Source organism: Eschrichtius robustus, chromosome 8 (genome assembly GCF_028021215.1).
Source record: "Eschrichtius robustus isolate mEscRob2 chromosome 8, mEscRob2.pri, whole genome shotgun sequence".
Classification (NCBI taxonomy): domain Eukaryota; kingdom Metazoa; phylum Chordata; class Mammalia; order Artiodactyla; family Eschrichtiidae; genus Eschrichtius; species Eschrichtius robustus.
The window spans coordinates 73,939,385-73,963,437 of record NC_090831.1 but is presented as its reverse complement, the minus strand read 5'-3'; the positions used below and the strand labels follow the sequence as shown (position 1 = coordinate 73,963,437).

Below are 24,053 nucleotides of genomic sequence, written 5' to 3'. Positions count from 1 at the left end.
ATAAAATTGGCAGTTTTAGGGGTACTGCGGCCATGAAGATAGAAGAAATGATCTTGAATTATACTATTCATGTTTTCTTGTACTCAGTCTAAATGAGTTTAAATTGATACCTGAGTTATTACTACTAAAAAACATTTTTCAAAGAAGAATTAATATTCTCTGCACATTCAAAACAGTGATTGTGGTATTTCACTAAGAAATTTGTATTGAAACGTGCATTTTCTTCCGTTCATGTAACTCAGATGTTTGTCATAAAAGCAAGTTATCTGCTCTGCAAGATACCGAAAAAATTAAACAACTTGAAGGACAAGTTCAAGAATTAGAAAACCTCGTATCCTCTTTGCAGCAGCAACTGAAAGAAGCTGAAGAAAACTATGGGGCAGAGATTCATTCTTTGCAGGAAAGGCTACAAGCTGTTAATGAGTTTACAGTTCAGCCAAGGTATCCATCTACTTATAATTTCATTCACTAATATTTGTAGCTTAGTAACAATCATAGTATGGTTGTTTTAAGAAAAAAGTGTAAATTAAGCAAAATTTGCTTGAAAGAGATGGGCTATAGCATTGCCAAGAAATAAGAACAGGAGATAATTCTTCATCTCTGAAATGTGTGAAGTAAATGTTAATGTAAACCAAATACATTTTATAATAGGAATTTTACTTACACCTTTATTTTATAAAGATGCTTGTTGTTATGAATATGCTTAAGTTAAATCAGGCCGTGTGCATGTTACTTGTTGTTTATTGTGTGCCCAGTCTTTGCTACTTTGATATGGGGAATACACAAAGAATATAAGATATGATCATTCCAGTCATACTGGACTTTCTCCACTTGGTTGTCTAATGTTCAGATTCACCATGTCCAAAATACAACTGGATCTTCCCCTCAAAATTTGCTCCTTTGCAGCCATCTAACTCCATCTCTGGTGACTCCACTTTCAAACCTCACTTCCAGTCTATCAAGAAATCCTGTTATCTCTACTTCCAAAATAAATCTAAACTGTACCACTTCTCATCCCCTGGTCCCTGCCATCATCATGTCTCACTTGGATTACTGCAACAATAGATCTCCTTGCTTCTACTCTAACTCTTCCCTAAAGTTTGTTCTCAACACAGTTCTAAAACTTTGCTTTTAAAATTTAAGACAAATCATGCTATTCTAGTGCTCATCTGTCCTTACTGTGCCTTACTAGGACGTATATAATGGATCCCTGTTATCTCTGAATTTATCTCCTGCAGACTTGCTTGTCACTTACTATTGTAAAGCCATATAATCTCGAGATACTCAAACCATCAGTATGCTCCTGCCTTATGAATTTCTCTCTCATTGCTGTTCCTCTACCTGGAATGATATTTCTCTAGGTATTTCTATGCCCAACACACTCACCTCCTTTGGGTCTTTACTCAAATGTCATGTTCTCATGAGGCCTATCCTGATCACCCTATTGAAATTAAAATCATCCCTTATAACTCTGTATATGAATTTCCTGCTTCATTTTTCTATATTAACTGTTTTATATATATAAAACTATGTATTTATATAAAATAAAAACAAGTCTATATTATATTTGGAGGGGAGGTTTATTTATTTGTTTTTGTTATCTGTCCCCTGTGAAGGAGTTCAAGCTTTGTAAGGGGATTTTTGTTTATTTATTCACTGTATCCCAAACCCTATAATAATTCCCTGTGCATAGTAGGTGCTCAGTAAATACTTGTTAAATGAATGAACAGTTTATAATTTAGTAGGGAAGTGTGCTGTAGTATTTAACTAGCTCTATAAAGTTCTCAGAGATTTAACCTAACTTTGACTGGCTCTGCTGCTCTAAGACTGATGTCTCTATAGGCACTTGTTATTGGAACCTAAAGACAAGGGCGTTTTTTTGTTTTGGTTTGGTTTTTTTTGGAGACAAAATATTGAATTTCCACACTTCTTCGGAAGCATTCTGTTTCTCCATCTTTTATTCAGGGTCTGTATGTAGGCTTTGGAATTGTTTATCCAGCATTAGCACAGCCTTATAAAGCTTCCATTTAATTTGAGGTCAGTGGTTCCCAAACTTTACCCTTCATTAAAAACATTGGAGGTTTTTGAAATTATTAGTGTTTGAAATTATTATTTTTTCATTGTTATTATTGAAATTACAGTTACTGGATTTTACATTTGAAGAGTTAGATTCAGTAGTTTTGAGATGGATTCTGGTCATTTGTATTTGTAACAAAATAATTCTGATGCAGGCAGTCCATAGATTGATATTTGGAAACTATTACTTTAGGTTTTTTGATAAGAAAGAAAATAGGTATATAGCAAGAACTCTCTAATAACCACTTACAGTATTTCAAGTTCCTTCCTTTAATTAGTGATGTTTTCTCTCCAAAGCATGAAGAAAAGTGATGTTTTCTCTCCAAAGCATGTTTTCTCTCCAAAGTTTTCTGGAAGTGTAGACCTACTTTGCTGTTCTTGCACTTGGGCTTTTGCCAGCTCATCATGCTTTTTTAGAGTTTCTCTAATAATCACTGGAAATGTATTAACAATACCTTTCAACTAAAACCATTAGTTTTCTCCCACCCCGCAAAAATGAGTCTTATTGACTGCCATGTTCACTCCTATGAACATGTATTTATAGCTATTTCTTGTTAAATGTCATCACATATTTGGACACAACTATAGCACTTTTTGAATAAAGAATATACTGTTCTCCTAAGATAGACTTGAACTAGTTTAAGAAAAATAATTGTCATTCATTTAACAAATATTTGGTGATGTCATACTAGAAACCTCTTGGCGATATAGTATGGAATTGGAACAACCATGAGCTTTAGTGTCAGACAGACCTACATTTGACTCCTGATTTGACCTTTGACTGGCTATGTGGTCTTGGGCTGATATATAAACATGTCTAAGTAATATTAAGGAATAAAAACTTCCTTGAGATCGTGAGGATTAAAAGAAACCATGACTGGGAAGAGACTTGGCTAGGTGTCATGGAGGAAACTTTAGATGTGTATAAAGTGGTCCTTTACCTCAGGGGACTTCAATCCAATCATTAAAATAATACTTATTCACAAAACAGTAATTTTTTTAAAGTAATGATTGAGGAATATAACATGACGATACAGCCAAAGCGCTGGAACATAAACCCATGTCTTTGTGGCATTTTTCAGTGCCCATCACTTCACATTTCTGCAGTGATGTTTTTTGGAGTGGCTCCAGAGGGAATGGAAATGAAGGGTTGACTATGAGACATTGAAATAGAAGGAATCTTGGGAGCAAAGCAGACGAAAGATGACCTGTGTTGTTTGAGCTAGAGAATATGGAGGTTTATGATGTATTAATATAAACAGAGAAATCAGACAGGTGGAGGGTAGGACCTTAATTTGTAAGATGGGAACAGTGAATTTGGTTTTAGCCAGACTATTTTTTTGAATTTGGGATAAACACTTTCAAATGCTATAAAATTACAGAACTGAAGTCCTTGTGGACTAAGCAGCATTTTTTTTTTTTTTTGAAGTTTGGGTCTTTATAGCTGGATAAATAATCAGGAGGATTTTCCATGGGCTATGAAAATAAGAAGACATGAAACAAAAGGATCATAATAGTGTATGCAAGAAACTATGAGGAAACAGACAAAATGATAAGAAAGAAGAACCAGGAAAGGGCAGAGAATAAAGACAAGAAAAATGAGTTTTTACGATCATGTAACATGAATATAGAAGATGTATAGGCAAGTCACAACAGAAGAAACTTTCACGACCAGTAGCATTTGAAAGAATGTGTAATCTCAAAAATAAAGACATACATGTTCTAAGAAAGTTTTAAGACTGTTATGACTCTGTGTTGTTGAAGTTTTGAGAAAATACTTAAATGGTACTGTTATGGAGTTAAATTAATGTAAGTTTTTCAAAGATGGCATTATATTAAAATTTTAAATGTTAACAATTATAGGATTTTTTTATGTAGAAACATCTACAGATGTGTGCAAAGATATATTTATGAGGATTTACACCATAGCTTTACTTGTAAGAGTGAACATTTGGAAATGACTAAATACAGTACAATCTAGAATAAGGACATGAATACCAAAAGATACATAAATAGATTAAAAACAAAAAATTCCAGAAGTGGTTATGTGTAAATTAAGAATCTTTCTCATTGTCACTGCCCACCTATTCCACTAGAGGTAATCAGTGTTACTTTTTTTTTTTAATGAAGGTCTTATTTATTTATTTATTTATTTATTTGGCTGTGTTGCTTCTTCGTTGCAGCGTGCAGGCTTTCTCTAGTTGCAGCAAGCGGGGGCTACTCTTTGTTGTGGTGCACGGGCTCCTCATTGCGGTGGCTTCTCTTGTTGCGGAGCATGGGCTCTAGGCACGTGGGCTTCAGTAGTTTTGACATGTGGGCTCAGTAGTTGTGGCTTGCTGGCTCTAGAGTGCAGGCTCAGTAGTTGTGGCGCATGGGCATAGCTGCTCCGCAGCATGTGGGATCCTCCTGGACCAGGGATTGAACCCGTGTCCCCTGCATTGGCAGGCGGATTCTTAACCACTGCACCACCAGGGAAGCCCATCAGTGATACTTTTGATGTGTATTCTTTCAGACTTTTTTCTGTGTGTGTGTGTGTGTGTGTAAATTTTTAATAAAAATGAGATTTTATAAACTTTTTTACTCAATAATAGCATAGGTAACTTTTAAAAAATGTTAATACTTACAAACAGCTCCATGTCATGCTTTTGTAGTAGACTTTATACAATGGCATAAAATTCAGGGGTAATCTGTTAAAATATTCCGTCATTTAATTCTGCTGCTTTATTTTTAATCAGTCAAAAATATGACTTAAGTTACAATACCTGTAACTCTTGACCTGTCATTCTTGTTTCCATTGCCCCAATACACATTTTATGCATGCTGTAAATTTGGACTAACAGTAAAATTTACACACAACACTAATTCTTTCATCCTTTTATTTATTTTTAGCTTTTCCATTGATTCAATGGTAATTACTGAATCTGATGTACAGAAAACAGTATACCCTGGAAGTTGTATAAAACAGAACATTGATGGTGCAACAGAGGTATTATATTTTTAAACTGTTATGTACACTGATTTTATTTTTGTTACTGTCATTTTTATGTCTGTGGTTTAATAATCATCCAGTAAATAGTTGCTAAGAATTAAGTATAGTAAGTATGAGGATAATACCTTATATAAAAGACCCAGAAGAATATGTAAGTGAAGAAATTTGATGTACTTTCATAGCATAGGAAAAACACAAGAAAGTTGAAATTAAGAGGTGTTTTTTCCCCCTAAATATGTTCTAGTTTAAACTTTGTCTTGTTTTATATGACATAGGGTGTATTACAAATTAGTTTCAGTGCCCTGAACTTTATAACAAATTAGTTTCAGAAAAGAGAAACAGCTTTCCTTCCTACCATGGGGAGTTGAACTAGGCTGTCTCTAGAACAGTATTTAGGAATTCCCAAAATTCAGTATGCTAGGGCTGGGACATTGAATGAGGCTTTTTTCAGCACAGGCCATATGCTATAGAAAAGCCCCTCATCTTTTACAGTATATCTCATTTAGCTAAACCACCTTTTGCCTCTCCTCAGCACTGTATATATTCCCAATTTGTGGCCACTTTTCTCAAACATAACTGTAAAACCCTGATCTTCACTCAGTAAATTTTTAGTTCTTAAGTCCTACAGAAAAAGATCATTGCCCTCTCTCATTCTGGATATAGAAGAGAGACATTGGCCACATTCTCAATTCTTCCACATTCATCCCACATGGAATATCTGTTTGGATGACATTCAGATAATTGGTAAATAAAGAAGTACTTTCTTGCCAAGAACATGTTTACATTTAAATAACCATTCTTTTTTTTTCTGTTTATAAAAGTAATTTGTATTTGTAGAAAACTGGATACTATTAATAAGTACCAAGAAGAAAAGAAATTTGTTTATAATGTCAGCAAAGATAGCCACTGTTAACATTACTTAAAATTAAATACATGCACATCTTATTAATTATATTTAAGAAGTATCTTTTCCCCACTCTAGAACTGTGTGTTAGTAATTGTAAATATATTTCTCACTTTGCCTCTTTGTTAAGTTCACAATAGTAAGTACAATTATTTAGTAGAATTGTACACTAGAATTATTCACTAGAATTATTGTTTTTAATTAAGGGAGCAGAAATTTATTTATTAAAATTTTTCAGAAGCTTTCTAAAAAATAGTAATCTTTTGAAGATATTTGAGAGTAGAAGTTTAAAAATAAGTGGTGTATAATTAGTGTAAATAAATATGTCATACTTTGCTTTTTAATTTAGTTTTCTGGTGAAGTTGGAGTGAAACAGGAAACAAATATGGTTAAGTTGCTGGAAAAACAGTACCAAGAACGATTAGAAGAAGAAGTAGCTAAGGTAAGTTTATAGTTTATTTGGAAGGCTACTGTGGTCTGTATTCCCCTTTAGCCTTCAAAAAACATATGTTTTATTGGTGGTAATGCACTTTATTCTTTGTTGTAAATTTTATACATAGCTCATTTAAGTTATCAGATACTGGTATTAACCACAATTGCCTTTGAGTGGAATGTTCTGTGAATTTTTCTTTAAGAAACGCTTTCTTCTCTTGATGTAGAATAGCAATTAGAAACTTTTCAGAGTTATAAATTTGTTACCTTGTGAGTAGTACCATAGGAAGGAGTTCGGCCTTCCTTAAAGGTGGGGGATATGGTAGGAAATGAGAAAAGTGCTTGGTCTTTTATGTATTACCTTTGCCTACCTCCTCCCAGAGAAGTTATTGTGATGTTAATGACTGTAGATGCTCTTGGCTGCTATGCCCAGAGCTATTCTTGTAATCTCCTGAACACCAAGCATATCACCTAGTATACCATTATGATTCCATTTCTTTTGTCTCTGTATTCTCTTTTAAAATACTTATACCTAATTGGGTTCTTATTTTGGAACAGTTGAATTCTGAGTTTGTCTGCTTGTTTTTTATAATATTTAAACTGTTCCAATGTAACAATCGTAGTGGAGTATGTGCATTTTAAAGTGGAAGGAGTGACAGAATTTACAGGAAATGCATAAGGAATTAGGTTAAACATAAATTAGATGAGGAGGTCAAGACTCAAGGAAGTATGTGGGCCATAAAGATCTACTCACTTCTATATCTGAATTGAATATTTAGTTCACAGTAAAAAGTGAGGCACCATCACTTTTATATAGCTCTCACTATCTAGTTCTTTTAGAGACTTGCAGGTTTTCTTTTGTACTTACCTTTTACATAAATTTCTCAAGTGAAATGTTTATAGCAGAGCATCATAGTGTAGTTAAGAACATGAGGTTTGCTATAAGATTTACCATGCTTTAAATTCTTGTTCTTCTGCTTTACTAGATTTGTGATCTTAGGAAAGTTACTTAAGTTTTCAATCTCAGCTCCCTCTATGTTAACAGAGGAGAATAATAGAAATAATAGTAATTCTTGTGAAGATTCAATGAACTAATACATATAAGGCACCTAGAAGATAGTAAAGACTCATAAGTGACATTTTCAAAGTAGTCTTACTACTATGATAATGGTGATGATATAAATGTGTTTTGTGAAGCATCATTTATCCAAGCTGATAGCAGATTACCAAAGTACAGGTCAGTGAAAACTGTTCCAAAGGCAGCCAAGGTACTGTGATCCAAGAGACATTTGATGGCCCAGCTTGATCCTGGAATAGTATAGATGGTTTATATTAGTACAGATGGGATTATGCTCTACCCTATAACCCTCACATACGATATAGAAAAAGACAGAAACATTGTTTTCAAAGCACAGGGTATATGAAGAAGCCAGTAGAGGTAGTGATTCCCAACATAGATAACATTAGATTCAGCCTGTGATTTGGATATGTACTACTGAAAAAATAGACATTCATTAACGTTTCACTGCCAGGCAGTATTCTGAATGCTAGAGTATAACAGAGGAAAAAGAGATGAAATCATTACTCCTATAGACCTTACATTCTAGTTGGTGCAAATAGACAATATACAGATGGTAGTAAATACTATGAAGAAAAAAATGAACCAGGGTAATAGGACCAGGAAATTCCATGGGGAGTGAGATGGTGTTATTTTATATAGGGTAATCACAGAAGGCCTCACTTCTGAAGTGACATTAGGGGAGAATCCAGATGGAAGTGAGAGAGTGAATTGTTAAGATAACAGATTGAGCACCTTTTAAGAAAGTGGGGTGCAAAAGAAAAAGTCCACAGTTCTCCAGTGGATGTCTTCAAGAGGTGTCCAGGGAGAACTGGCAAGAGTGTGAAGGTCACCTGCCCAACTGCCAGCTTTGCCGAGTTGGAGGATGGTTTGATTCAGTCCTGCCACCTCTGTATTCATGGGTTCCATTTGGAGAAATATTGTGAAGTCCTGGTACAGATTTATCTCCTCAGCAGATGTAACTAGATACAAGAAGAAGAAATACAGGGAAAGAAGGGCAAGGATTTGCCCTTCAAGGGAAGATAATACTACAGGTAATTTGACCTAAGCAAATGGAAGAATGGAGTTACTGTTTACTTACGTGTTGGATGTAGGATGAAAAGGAACGCAAAGGAGTAGTTTTTGGAGAGGAGTGGGTGACTTAAGGATTCAGCTTTCCCGTTAAATGCAAAACACTTATTAAATGTGTAAATATAAGTATTAAGGAAGTGATTGGATATATAAATCTAGAGTTCAGGAACTAAGATAAAACTAGACATGTAAATACAGTAGTTAGTATCTAGTTAGTATCTAGTGTTTTTCAAGCTGTGAGATATAATTTCTTTTTAAGTCATGAAATCAATTTATTGGTTTGGGACCAGGATTTTAATATTAATGGAAAAGTTCAATTATATAAAACATATACACACAAGTACCTATGTATGCTTTGGGTCACAATATAAAATTTTTTTTATTGTTGTTGTATGTGTATGTTTACCATGGTTGCAGTGAAAAATATTGAAAAATATTAATATAGTGAGTGTAAATAGAGCAGGGGCCTGGGAACTGAGCCTAGAGAATGCCAATGTTTAATGCTTTGCTTTTCTTTTTTTTTTTAATTTATTTATTTATTTTTGGCTGCATTGGGTCTTCATTGCTGTGCACGGGCTTTCTCCAGTTGCAGTGAGTGGGGGCTACTCTTTGTTGCAGTGCGCGGGCTTCTTGTTGCGGTGGCTTCTCTTATTGCAGAGCATGGGCTCTAGAGCACAGGCTCAGTAGTTACGGTGCACGAGCTTAGTTGCTTCACGGCATGTGGGATCTTCCCGGACCAGGGCTCGAACCTGTGTCCCCTGCATTGGCAGGCGGATTCTTAACCACTGTGCCACCAGGGAAGCCCAGTACCGATGTTTAGAGGTCAGAGAAATGAGGAAGAACAAAGGAGGTGAAGAAAGAGTGGTAAATTAAATATGGAAAGGACAAAAGATTGCATCACAGAAGCCAATAATAAAAGTGTATCAAGAAGAGAATGTACTAAACTGTGTCAGATGTTTCTGGTAAGTCAAGAAAGATTAGAAGTGCAAATAAATCATTGGATTTTCCGATGTGAAATCATTTGTGGCTTTCACAAGAACACATTTGATGGGATGGTAAAGACAAACTGATTACATTGGATTTGAGAGAGAGTGAAGAAGAAGAATGAGGAATTATTTTGTCTTACTTGAAAGAGGAGGAGAGAAGTACAGTGGTAGCTAAAGGGTGATGTAGGGAGTCAAGTAGTGGATTTTTGTTGTTGCTGGTTTGTTTTTGTTTAAGATGAAGGATATCACATCGTATTTCTATGCTAATAGAAGTGATTGAGGAGAAAGGGAAAAAGATAGCTGATTAAAGAGAGAGAGAGAGAGGAACAGTTGCTGGAGCAATGTCCTTGAGTAGATGAGAAGAGATGCAATCCCCTGAAAAGCTGCCATTAGATAGGAGCATGGTAGTTTAATCCATTAAAACAGGAAGGAAGGTAAGAATATTTGACTCATGATTCAGGTATGTTTTCAGATGCAGTATTTGGAGACTGTGGAAGTTCTTTTCTGATTGCTTCTGTTTTCTCAGTAAAATAAAAAGCAAAGTCGGCACCTGAGAATGAGAAAGGAAGAGAAGATGTTGGAGCTTTAAGGAGAAAACAAGAAAACAAAGGGCTAAGAGGAGGAATAAGAAATGGAAAAGACAGGGAAATTGAGTAGAATCACCCAGTATCACTAATGGCTCATTTCAAGGGTAGTGGTTGTGAATTTAAAATGAGACCAGTCAGCTTGGTTTTTTATTTTTCTCCTCAATTAAGTTCAGCTACACAGGCACAGAGTAGGCAGAGTTAATTGTAAACACAGGTGAAATTTGGTTAGATGGTATGGTGGTGAATAGAAAGGAGAGAATTACAAGGTAGTTGAGTCTGTTTTTTTGTTTGTTTGTTTCAAACCACACAGTTCTTTTCATTATTTGTTATCCATTTCTAATCTAAATATACAAAAGAAAGTGATCTTTATGATACCAGTTTTTCAGAATTTCAAAAGTTTGTTTTGTGACTTAACATATGGTCAGGTTTTTTGTTGTTTGCTTGTAATCATCCTTATAGAGGTGTAATTTACATGAAATTTACATTCCCTAATTATAAGTGCAAAATTTAGTGAATTTTAACGAATGTTTGCATGTATGAAACCAACACCACAATCAAGATTTAAAACATTTCCATCACCTCCAAAGTGTTTTCATGTCCCTTTGGAGCCAGTCTCCTCCATTTTATATTGTTGGGTTCTACAATATTTAATAATACTTTGCCAAGACTGTTTGTCTGGGGAATTCCCAGGTTCAGTCCCTGGTGGGGAACTAGGATCCCACAAGCTACATGGTGTGGCCAAGAAAAAAAAAATATTTGTATTCTGTTTTCATGAGGAATGTTATCCCTAGCTTTATTTTCTTATAATGTCTTTGGTTTTGATATTAGGATAATGCTGGTCTTATAAAATGCTGAAATATATTCCCTCTTCTTCTATTTTCAGGAAGAATTTATGTTGTACTGGTATTATTTCAGACTTAAATATTTTGTAGAATTAGATAATGAATCTTACTGGGCCTAGAGTTTACCTTGTTGGAAGTTTTTTTTTTTTTTTTTTTTAACTGAATTCAGTTTCTTTAATAGATTTTGTTATTTTCAGGTGATGTATTTATTTTAGAGTGAGCTTTGGTAGTTTGTGTCACTCGAGGAATTGGTCCATTTCATCTAAGCTGTTGAATTTACTGTTGGTAGAGCTGTTTATAGTATCCCTTTATCATTTAATGGCTATGGGATCTGAATGTTATCTGTACTTTCTCACTTTTTTCCTTGTCCGTGTAGCTAGAAGTTTATTGATTATATTGATATTTCCAAGGATCCAGCTTTTGGGGTTTTTTAAATGGTTTTTGTTTTATTTTCATTGGTGGTGGTTCTTTATTTTTTGCTTGTTTCTGTTTGCTTTGGGTTTAATTTGCTCTTTTTCTAGTTTCCTAAAAGACCTTTCTTCTTTTCCAATATATGCATTTAATGCTATAAGTTTCCCTTTAAGTTTTTCTTTAAGCTGCATTCCACAAATTTTCATTCAATCCAAATCTTTTCTTTCTCTTTTGACCTCCTTTTTGATTCATAGGTTATTTAGAAATACGTTGTTTCATATCCATATCTTTGGGATTTTCAGATATCTTCCTATCGATTGATTTGATTAATATAATATTTTTTAATTTCTTCATGGTTGGGCATATCTTGTATGATTTCATTTCATTTAAATTTGTTGCCCCAAATATGTTCTATCTGGTTGAATACTCCATGCATACTTGAAAAGAATGTTGTAGTCTGCTGTTTTTCACACTTTGTTTCCCTTTGGTGTTATTTCCCTTCAGCCTGAAAAACGTCCTTTAGCGTTTGTTTGGTTTTTTTAGAGTGTATCTCCTGGCAACAATTTTGATATACAACAAAGTATATGTCATCTAATTCTGAATTGTATGTTGAACATTTTGAATATTTGGTTCTGTAGACTCTAGGTCTTATAATCCTGTGGAGATTGTGAATTTTTTTTTTTAAACTAAGACAACCCAGTTAGGGTCAGACCACAAGTTCTGTGTCACCCTCTCTATACAGATTTCTTCTCCAAGTTTTTTTTTTTCTTCTTCTCCAAGTTTTGACTCCCTCTGCTATTTCCCTGCTTTTGTTTACTTTTCAGAATTCTCAGGTAGTTTGCTTTTGTATTTTGTTCAGAGTTTTCAGTTGCAGTCGGTGGGAGAGAGGCCATAGTGAGCTTACTTTATGCTGACTGGAATTACAAATCTCTATCTAGTGTTTTTTTATTCCACAATTTAGATGCAGTTATTATTGCTTTATACCTATCAGGGTTTAGATTTATCCACATATTTACAAAAAATTTTTTAATGTTCTTATCCTTTCTTAGGCCTTAACTTCTAGGATCATTTTTCTGCTTTTTAAGGGACATCGTTTAGAAGTTCTTTTATTGATGGTCTATTCAGAGTAAACTCTGTTTTTGTCTTCATTTTATATCTTTATTTTTTTTTTTTCATTTATGAAAGATGGTTTTGTTCACCATTTGAATCTGGGTTGACCGTTATTTTTATGTCAAAACTGTAAAGATAACATTCCATTGTTTTCTGACTTTTCTTGTTTATGCTGAGAAAGTGCTTGTCGTTTTAACTGTTGTTCCCTCATAGGGAATACATTTTTTTTCTGGAAACTTTAAGGTCTTCTTTTTGGTTTTGGTGTTCTCTTTATTTGTTCTTCTATGATTCATTGGCCTTCTTGAATCTTAGGAGTGGTGTATTCTGTATTCTCAGTCATTATCTCATGAAATATTTTCTTTCCGTTGTTCTCTAGTGTGTCCTCCTGGAACTCTTGATTAGATGTTGGTTGAATATTCTCACTGTTCTTCATATCTCTTTGCTTCTCTTTCATATTTTTAATCTTTTTGTCTTTCCATGTTGCATTCTTAGTATTGAGAGATAGGCAGATCAGGTTCAAGACAAGAGATTAAAATAGAGGCCAGTTTTAAGGCCTTGACCACTAGTTAGATAAGATTGAAGGTATGTTTTGCTAAGCTGTATTGCCTAGTTCACTAATTCTTTCATCTCTGTCTTTGATATTTTGCTGTAATGGGCATATTTTCCAGATGACAGTGTCCAGAACATTACCACCAAACCCTGGTTCTGGGTAAGCTGGCACAGGCATCCAGGAAGCCCAATTTAGTAGGTGAGATGTAGTAGTGGATTGTCTGGGCAGAAACAGTATAATATATATATAGTGTTTAAGGTGCTTGAGCTCTATAATTAGACACAGTTTGATTCAAATCTCTAACATTTGTTACATATGTTACCATTGATATGGCTCTTAATCTTGCTGTGCTTCAGTTGTCTCAGCACTGACTCCTGTTATAATTATTCTTCCTAATTCAATTGTAACAAATCTTCCAGGCGGATTTGTTCTGATGTGGAAGTAATAGTGTAATGTTACATTTTAGAAGGTGGGCCTAGGTAAGACCGCAAAATTTCAACCCCCCTTTCACCATTTATTTGCTCTTTGTTTTGGGGGTCAAAGAGACAAGTAGATCACTCAATCTCTTAATCTACTTAATCTTTCTGTTAGTTTCCTCATCTGATTAAATTGGGGTAATGTACCTACCTTGTAGGATTTTTATTTTCATTTTTATTTTTAAAAATTTTTTTAACATTTTTATTGGAGTATAATTGCTTTACAGTGTTGTGTTAGTCTCTGCTGTATAGCAAAGTGAATCAGCTATATGTATGCATATATCCCCATATTCCTTCCCTCTTGCGTCTCCCTCCCACCTTCCCTATCGCACCCCTCTAGGTGGTCACAAAGCATGGAGCTGATCTCCCTGTGCTATGTAGCTGCTTATTGTAGGATTTAAATGAAATAATACAAGGGCTTGATAAATGATTGTTGCTGCTTTTATTCTTGTTGTACTTGTCCGTCATCATCAGCATTATTCTACTGAAGTAGGACTCCATTCAGCTGCTAGAAGACATAGCAACTGGGAGGAAGGAGGCTAGCAGGAACCAGGTGGGAATCAGGACCCCAGATATGCAAATCAGGTTCAAGACAGGACATTAACGTATATGTGGAATCTAGAAAAATGGTACAGATGAACCTATTTGCAAAGCAGAAATAGAGGCACAGACGTAGAGAACAAACATACGGACACCAAGGAGGGTAAGGCGGGGTGGGATGGATTGGGAGATTGGGATTGACATATATACACTACTATGTATAAAATAGATAACTAGTGAGACCCTGCTTTATAGCACAGGGAACTCTATTCAGTGCTCTGTGGTGACCTAAATGGGAAGGAAATCCAACAAAGAGGGGATATATGTATACATATAGCTGATTCACTTTGCTGTACAGCAGAAACTAACACAACATTGTAAAGCAACTATACCCCAATTTAAAAAAAAAAAGAAAAGACAGGACATTATAAAGTGATAGTTCAGTTATATGGCCAGGACCAACAGGCAAAACAGAAAAGGTTGAAGGTCAATAGGCACAAAAGTTTCAAATCCCAGGCATGCTGTATCTTATATCTTAGACTATGGCAATCAGGCTTCCCCCACTGCAAATTATATGTGGAGATGGGGCTCAAAATAAAGTTATCCATACAGTTGGTTCTCAGAGGCTTAGACTTGTCAGAGCCAAGGCTGCTAGTCAGAACTTCTAAGTACCTGTGGTAGATGGAACTAAAATAAGCAGGAATTCAGGATCACAGTTGAAGTGGATAGTAAAATAGATTAGATTGAATTGTATCATCATCCTTACCAGTGATGCCAAAAGCTCAGCTTCTCTGTACCCTGGTGCCGAATCAAATCTCGGAGACAGAGTTTGGGATGAAGTATTGATAGAAAATGATAGCTTTATTGCATTGCCAGGCAAAGGGGAACACAGCTGGCTCCTGCCCTCGAAAACTGTGTCCCACCCCGGGAGGGTTTGATGAGGAGTTTTAAAGCAGTAGTTTAAGGGTGGGGTTTCTGACAAGATCAGGGTGTACCCAGGGCTTGCCCTCCCTTAATCGCGTCTCAGGTGGTTGGTCTCCTAATCTTGATGACCTTCTCTGGTCCCTTTAATCTCGCCTCAGGTGGTTTCTTGGCTGCTCCTCCCTTGATGAGCAACTGTGGGAATCTGCCCTTTGGAACTCAGGGAAGGTCATGGAGGCTAGAGTCTTGCCTACAAGAAATGGGGGACAAAAAAAGGTCTCCGTGCCTGGGAGCCGCGCAGGGCCTCGCTAGGTTTCACTAATCACAGAAACCTAGTATTACTGAGGCCAAGCTCGCTCTGCTCACTGCACAACAGGCCAGTAAATCGGGAGACGAAGTGTTGAGGCAAGAAATACAACTTTATTCGGAAAGCCGGCAGACCGAGAAGATGGCAGACTAATGTCTCCAAAAAACCATCTTATTGGGGTTTGGATGCCAGTTTCTTTTAAGAACAGAGAGTGGGAAGAGGTGGGGAAGTAAAGTAAAAAGGCCCTAAGTCTTACAGATATTTCCTGGAATGGCCAGCCTCAGGGAAGAGATGTGTTAATTTCTTCTTTTCTGCAGCCATTCACAGGTGGGCAGGGCCAGATTGTCTCCCTGTGAGCTGAACAAAGGCACTTCAGTTTCACATTCAGGCAGAGGGGCAGGGTTCCCTGAGGCAGGCCATTATGTATGATTATAATAACAAAAGCAACAAAAAGCAAAGGTTAAAGTAGAAGAAACAGGTTGAAAGGTGGAGTCAAAATTGGCTCTTCCCTGTTCCACTCATGCTGTACTTGTGGGGATTTACTGCAAGAAAATCGGAAAGAATATGCGCAATGATATGGTTTAAAAGATTTCATAACAGTGGTGTTTAGTGTTAAGAATGGACTCAGTCTGAATGTCAACATAGAGAACTGATTAAATTTATAGTACATCTGTATAATATGAAACTTTAAACCCATTTAAAATTATATAGAAATGTATTTCTTGACTTAAAGGTATTTAAATTTCTATACCAAACATTTATTGCTGTTACGGTAAGAAAAAATTTTTTACAATTATTGATTTTTAAAAGGCAGGCAGTAACATACTTTGACAGTAGATTCATTGTAAAATAGAGAATCTTTATCTCCTTATCACTTTATCCTAGGATTTTTTTTTAGTTTAAAAGCATGAGGCCATCTTTTTACTAGTTCGTGTAATTTTGAGCGGTAACTTGCTTTTTCAGTTCCTGGTAGTATTTATAGATCTAATCGTTTTTTGTTTGCTTCCTTTCTTTAGGTCATTGTGTCAATGAGTATAGCGTTTGCTCAGCAGACTGAACTGTCTAGAATATCTGGGGAAAACGAAGATGCTCCATCTCCAAAACAAGCCTCTGCTCTCTGTCAGGAAGAACATTATTTAAACGAAATGAAATCTTCACAAGGTCAGGTTGGTCGTCAGACTTTGGAGGCAAGAGACCAGAAATTTAAAGAAGAGTTTAAACCACTTAGTAAAGAGTTAGGAGAAGACGGAAAGGAAGTTCCGTTATCGAATAAGGGTAATCTGGATGATATACTAGAATCAGAGGACCGTGAGCTGACTATTTCGGAAGAAATGTTCTCCAAGGATAAAACATTTATGGTCAGAGAATCTGTAAGTATGCTTCCTTCAGTATAAAAACTTATAAAAAAAAAGTGTTACTTTCCTCACTATAAAAATATTAACAGTAGTATTGCTTAATGGAGAAGATAAGTATTCAATTCGGTCTCAACTTGTGATCTTTAAGGTATAAGAATAAATGACTTAATACTATTATTAAATAAAACTAGGCAGATTCACAGTATTCCTGTTTGTCCTATACACATTATGCATGGCACAACCTCATTGTAAGTTATACCTAACATTAGTTTTGTTTCAGTCAATTCAAGATCAGTTATACTACAGTTTGGCAATATGTATGATTAAAAGGTTTGCTTAATTTAATAGGATAATATCACAAGGAAAGAGCTACCCATTTGAGAAGACAATTTAAAGCATTCTACTCTATTTATACTAATACTCTTTTTCTTTACTTATTCATTAATGGAGGATCTATCCTGTGTCTATACCTCAACTGTTTGTGCCTTTAACAGAACGTAGTAAATTCTGCTTCTTTTAAAATTATCTTAATTCAAATTTTTTATTTATGTTCATGATAGGTTATATCTTTTTAGAGGCATATTCAATTAAAATTGTCAACTCTTTATGAAGTGCAAAGTTGTGAGGTAGTCATGTAAACCTCTTTAATTTGCCAGCAACTGTTCAAGGCAGAACGATTTAAGTAGTAGCTCTTCAGGAATTCAGGTACTTGTTGAAACCCATTAAGGAGTGGACTTCTTATGAGTATGAGAAAGTGGAATATAAGGCTTTTATTTCCAAATACAAATTATTGAAGTTTGTTTCTTATCAAGCATTTCTCTGTAGTACTCTGATGACCACTGCATAATATAAATTAAAGAGATAAAATTTCTCTTTTTATAAGTTTAATTTTAAAATATAAGTATTCTATTTACATTATTTCCTTATAAAATGTCAAGAGAAATAATGGAGTTATTCATTAAGAGTAGAAGGAATCTTGAATGTCTTTTCTTAATTCTTCTCCTCCCTTAGATTTAGATTACGTCTGAAATAACTGATAGCTACTTTGCTTTTGGAGAACAACATGCATAATGATAATAAACTAACTTCACATTGATTTGAAATTATAATTAAGACAAATTTTTAAAATTATTTATGTTTTAGTTTAATAATGGGAATTTTAAAATGAGGTGCTTTGTGGGGTTAGTATTAGAATTACTTTCATTTGTATTTAAAATATCAGTGCTGACAGATTTCCACGAAATGTTTTATGGTTGAAATATTGATTTTTTTTTTTTTTTTTTTTAACTGTTATAGCTCCATGATGAGATTTTGGTATCAAGTATGGATGCTTCTAGACAACTAATGTTAAATGAAGAACAGTTAGAAGATATGAGGCAGGAACTTGTACGACAGTACCAAGAACATCAACAGGCAACAGAACTTTTAAGGCAGGCACACATGCGGCAGATGGAGAGACAGCGAGAAGACCAGGAACAGCTGCAAGAAGAGATTAAGAGGCTGAATAAACAATTAGCCCAGGTATGGGACCCAGAGTCCTTTTCCTCCCCAATTGAAATAGCAGTGTTCTTTATATCGCTTTTTTTTTTTTTTAAGTCAGAATTATTGCCGTGATCTGAATAAATACAGATATTTAACATCAGGAACAGACTCCATCAGCACAACAGCCTAAGATCTTGTTCGGGACACCTAACTCAACCTTGGAGTGCACTATCTCTCTACTGTTTGACATATCTGCCTTTTTAGGCATTGAAAAAGTGGTTACAAGGCTGTTTGTTTTTAAACATTCCATTGACCATACATGGCAAAAGTACTTTGACAGTTTTGGAACTTCTTTGTGCTGAGATGCAGTTGATATTCAGTTTTCCCATGTTTATTTATAGTTTTGTGAGTCCACCAAATTAGCATCTCCAAGGTTTACCTTTATCTATTTTTATTCTATCTTTTTAATCATGAATGGAAATCTGAAGTAGTATGTTTCTGGAACTTTCTCCAGGGAAACATCTCTTCTTGATTTGAGAAATGCAAATTTACATAATGTTCTTACCACTTTCTTGACTAAATTTACATATTCCTTGGTATTTGGGAGCTGGATTCTTTTCAATTGCTGTATATAATATACTCACAAAATCATTGTAGAAAAGCAAATATTTATGTAAAAGTTCTTATAAAAACATTTATTCAATTTATTTTGAAAAGTTAAGCTAAAACAAGAGATAACAAATAGGGAACTCTTGAAATATAGTTTCAGATATAGAATAATAGGAAAATTAGGAGTTGAACATAAGACATATCATTTGGAAAAATTAATTTTGCTTTTCTTCATTGCATTTTGTGAATTTAAACGTCTGAATTTTCAATGCAAAACTGGCATATAAAAATAATATTAATTGAGCTGCAAAAATTGCTGAATATTTAGGCCTAATTAGCTTTTTTTTAAGTTTCAAATTTTGCATTGAACTTTATATATGCTTTTAACCCCTAATCATGGAATATGAAGCAGGGTAGAACCGGGGCCTGTTGGTTCCAGGGGGTTAAAAGAAGTCTGCTTAATATTCCTGCTTTTTCCTTCTATCGCAAACAATATTCTCTCATGACCTTTTTTCTTATTTAGAGATCCTCAATAGATAATGAAAACCTGGTTTCAGAGAGAGAGAGGGTGCTTTTAGAGGAGCTGGAAGCACTAAAGCAGCTGTCTCTAGCTGGAAGAGAGAAGCTGTGTTGTGAGCTGCGCAACAGCAGTACGCAAACACAGGTAGTACGGACTTTGACCCACCTAGGAGCAGTGGATCCACAATGCAGTAGGGTCTGTGTGTCTTTGTTGTTTGTGTGAAATGTATTTTTTATAGGTATGAGCTTAACATATTTGTGATTGTTTACATTTAAGGTAGGTGGGGTCAAGATGCCTTACATTCCATTTAAGGTGATTTGAATCTGACAGCAGTTTAGCAACAGCTGTTGTTTCACCAAGGAGCAGAGTAACCTAACGAACTTTATTGTTGCATTATAGCATGCCTTAGCTTGAATCCATTAAAATTTTTTTCATCTGTGCACCAGACTGTTTTTATCTTTTGTGATAATGCTAATCACTTGATAAAATATAGTTAAATATTATTTCAGACAGTATCTGTTTTGCACGCAGAGGTTTCTTCTTTTCATGTCATAACGATATAGAAGAATGACGTGCTATTTCCAAGATGACAGGTTTTCTTTCTATCTTGTCCTCTCTATCTTTATACAAACTTAAACAGAATGCAGATGAAAACCAAGGAGAAGTTGAGGAGCAGACCTTTAAAGAAAAGGAATTGGACAGAAAACCTGAAGAGGTGACTCCTGAAATTCTGTCCAATGAAAGGTATACAGAATGCATATTTTTTCAATGTAAAGTGAGTTAAAATAGTTGTCTCAATATTATAAACTTTATTTGTCCTTATTTTTATTTTGTACATTTATTTTATTTGTACATTGTAAAAAACGATCAGTTTTTGATAATTAAATAGACAAATTAAAAAAAATCTTTTGTATATAAAGTAATTTTATTGGATATTGATCATATACTTCACTCAGTGAATGATAAGACATTCTTTGGTTATTGAACCTTTCTTGATTAATTTTATTCTACTCATATGCCATTTTTTATCCTAAAAAACAAAGTTGTGCTTGTTGAGTTTATTCCTTCACTGTTTGGACATGCATTCAGTATAAGCCACCCCCTGGTTTGTTCATGACGAGAAAAAAAATGATTTTAGTGATAGTCTGCATTTAACTTCTTTCATGCATTTACTTTATAACAGATGAGACCTCTTAATCCACGTCCGACTTTTTTAGAGGAATAAATTAATGATCTGATGTTAACAAAACTTTCCCTTACTTTGATTTTATAGAGATTAATATGAAAATGAGAATAGTTACCCCACATTAATATTAGGAGTTTAAGCACAGTATTTTAAAATTTGTTTTGTTCAAATGAAAATAATTTCTCTAATTTTAAATTAAAACTAATATCTACTAACTTAATTTCCTCCCTTTCCAATCTGTGACTGTCAACCCTCTGTGTCCTCCTAACCTCCTTCCTCAGCTTGCATGGAGGAATTTGGCCCCTAAGATTTTGGCTTCCCCTTTGGATCATCAGTATGGAACACAGTCAGTATGCAACTCAAACAAGAAAGACAGTGTACGAAAATTAGAGTTACCATGGCAATATAAAATAAACAAAATGTTTATTTTATATTATTTATCTCTAATTGGTATATTTTAAAAATTATACAGTGTTTAATTTTTAGGAATTTTTGTAGTGAGTGTTGATAAATGAGTATTCCTATTTATTTCTTTTTACCATCATATTAATTTTAATCATTTATGTAGAAATATTTTCAACTTATCCTAGTCCGGGGTTGTTTGGGGCTTGAACAAAACCTCAGAAAAAGTTACAGAAGTAAAACCCTTTACTTACTTCGTACTAATAACTAAATTATTTAGAGTTTTATTTTTAATCTCCTTGCTTATGTAACCAGAGAACTTGATCTAGGTGTAAAAATAGAACTGTCTTTTTCACTTGACAAATACTGAAGGAAGACCACTCCATTTATTACTTTGTCTTAAAATAGTTATGTCACGTGCCTGTGAAAACAGATATCCTTTAACCAGCTTGTCAGTGATCTCCCACAGTGTGAAGTTGAGAGAGAAACTGTCTTAAGTCAGAGGACCTTTACCATGAAAGTTCCTTATTTTGTCTCCATGTATTAAATATATAGTTTGCCACTGTAGTACCTTTGTTGAATTAAGCTGTTAGGACAAGAGAGTTGTTTAGTTATTCAAAAGGTTAATCAGTTAACCTTCTGAATCACCGTTTATGGAAGTATATTTCTTGACACATGAAGATGTTTGTGTTAAGGAAAAATGAAAGCTTATGAAAACGCTTTGTCCAGGATAATCCCATTTTTGTTTTTAAAATGTCTCTATTTATGAGAGAGAAAGAGGACGGAAAATGTCTAGAAGGCTAGGCATTAAAATGTTAACTGTGATTATCTGTGAGTACTAAGATATTTTGGTGGGTGGTAGGAGCATTTTTTTAATTTTTAAAAATAATGTATTACCTATAAAAAAAGAGAGATGCACTATTAATTCCATTTGGTTGAAAATAGGTTCCTTCTCCTGGCTGAAATGAGTGTGGTATATGTAACTTGAGAAGTTTCTGTCTCTGGAGCAGATATAATAATCAACTGATCGGGGTATATTACCTCTGGTGTTAGCAGATAATGAAATTGTACTATAGATCTTTTTAAAAACAGGGCTCTGCCTGTTTTTGTAATTTAACCATGTAGATCATCACCGTTCAGTTACAGAAATACAAGCATATTTTTTTCTGGTGGAATTTTTGAATTTATTTTAAAATATATTATTTAACATAAAAGAAGATAAAATGTAAAATATATAAGAGTAACCATCAATGGTATTACCAGCTCAATAACTTGCATATGCTTAGGTACTGCCACACTTTTTAAAACTGAAATTTTGCATCTCCCTAAAATTTTCTTCTAATTTGCAAACTCTACTGGCTTAAAAATTTAGTTATTTGATTTCTTTCAGGTCAGTAAAATGCTGCACATTTTCAAAAAATATTGTAGTTCACTGATGAAAATTTTTCAGAAGAAAACAAAATTTATAATTATAAAATAAATACAAAAGGCGCTTCATTTTAAGTGCTATTGCATATTATTGTAATAGGATCATATGAAGTTTTATTTTTTAAGTCAAATATTTTGTAGTGTATTTTTTTGTGGAACATAAGTGTTTGCTTTAAAAAGATTAAATATTTTAATAAATGTTTCCTTATCTATACAGGTATACACTCCAGAAAGCTAATAGCAGACTTCTGAAGATCCTCTTAGAAGTTGCAAAGACAACAGCAGCTGTTGAAGAAACAATTGGTCGCCATGTCCTTGGTATTCTAGATAGATCTAGTAAAGGCCAGTCATTGACCAGCCTGATTTGGAGGTCAGAAGCAGAGACACCAATAAAGTCATGTGTCCACGAGGAACACACAGGAGGTAAAAGTTTTGTATGCTGTTGAAACTCGTGTCATTATCTTCACAGAAGAGAGAATATTAAAGTATTTTCCAATAAAAAGACCTCCAAACACAAATACACTAGAGCCACTCTTCTTAAGACACCGTTATTGTTTAGCATTTGCAAATGGATGTCTTAGAGTTGTCATTACATATACTCAGGGTTATTACTCTGCTACATAAACCAAAGGCTGTTTAATTTCTCCACCAATAAGAGAAAAATTCCATATCACCACTCAGGTCTCTTACCAATACCTGTGAGGTATAAGCAACATTCTGAAACCACCCTCTAAAGGGAAGAGTTTTTGTCAGATGGAGAAAGATAGGATCTGGACGCTTGGACCAGAAGATCAAGGCCTTCCTTCACTACCATTCCATATCCAAGAACTTCTCCCCAGTTGGAAGCCAGTCATCTAAAAATAAAAATGCCAGCTTATGCAATTTTTGAGAGCATTCTGTTTGTTAAGTTTCATGTGGAGAAACGAGAAGAAATTATCCCACTTAGAGAAAGTTTACTTAATTACAGGTTGGCCAGTAATATGTTTCTAAGTGCAGAGAAGTGCTTGATTTGGAATTTTAAGTAAAATTGATTTTCAAAACTTAGTTGAATTCAAAGATAATTTTAAAAACTGCTTTTAGTAAAGTAAGAGCCGAAATAATACTGTAACTTTAAACTTTCAAACTCATTCTTTTCAAACTTTGTAGAAGTATTTTTTTTTAATTAACTTCACTCTTGGTTAAGTTCTCAGTCAAGGGCTATGTGTTTTCTGCATATGAATCTTGATGTATAGAAAAGAATTAAGTAATATTTTCTTGATCTCATTGTGAAAGTATTTATCAAATTATGTTTTTTTAAAAACAATTATCTCATAAACTAGTTTCACTTAACCATTTGGGAAAGGGGGCATTTTGCTGTGCTGCAGGTAAGACCTACACCATATTCAAAAGACACTCTGAGGAATGTTCTGTACATTACAAGAATATTTTTTGCTTTTTTTGTTAGCAGTTCTCCTAGACACTTCTCCAAGTGGTTGCTGAAGTATTCGGCAAACAACGTATCTTTTTTTTTTTTTTAATACATTTATTTATTTATTTTTGGCTGTGTTGGGTCTTCGTTGCTGTGCGCAGGCTTTCTCTACTTGTGGAGAGCGGGGGCTACTCTTCATTGCAGTGCACGGGCTTCTCATTGCGGTGGCTTCTCTTGTTGCAGAGCATGGGCTCTAGGCATGCGGGCTTCAGTAGTTGTGGCACACGGGCTCAGTAGTTGTGGTTCGCAGGCTCTAGAGTGCAGGCCCAGTAGTTGTGGCGCATGGGCTTAGTTGCTCCATGGCATGTGGGATCTTCCCGGAC

General features: G+C 34.6%; 1 protein-coding gene across 7 annotated transcripts in view; it reads left to right on the top strand.

Annotated features, from left to right (window-relative positions):
* AKAP9 (A-kinase anchoring protein 9) overlaps positions 1-24,053 on the top strand; it is a 148,999-nt gene that overhangs the window by 61,674 nt on the left and 63,272 nt on the right. For 6 of the 7 annotated variants that reach the window (XM_068550692.1, XM_068550693.1, XM_068550690.1 and 3 more), the window contains 8 exons: positions 243-441; positions 4,966-5,062; positions 6,319-6,411; positions 16,297-16,650; positions 17,932-18,156; positions 19,250-19,390; positions 19,887-19,990; positions 22,480-22,685. In XM_068550692.1, coding sequence (XP_068406793.1) covers positions 243-441; positions 4,966-5,062; positions 6,319-6,411; positions 16,297-16,650; positions 17,932-18,156; positions 19,250-19,390; positions 19,887-19,990; positions 22,480-22,685 — 1,419 coding nt within the window. The remainder of the gene's footprint in view (positions 1-242; positions 442-4,965; positions 5,063-6,318; positions 6,412-16,296; positions 16,651-17,931; positions 18,157-19,249; positions 19,391-19,886; positions 19,991-22,479; positions 22,686-24,053) is intronic. The other variant, XM_068550691.1, reaches the window with a different exon arrangement.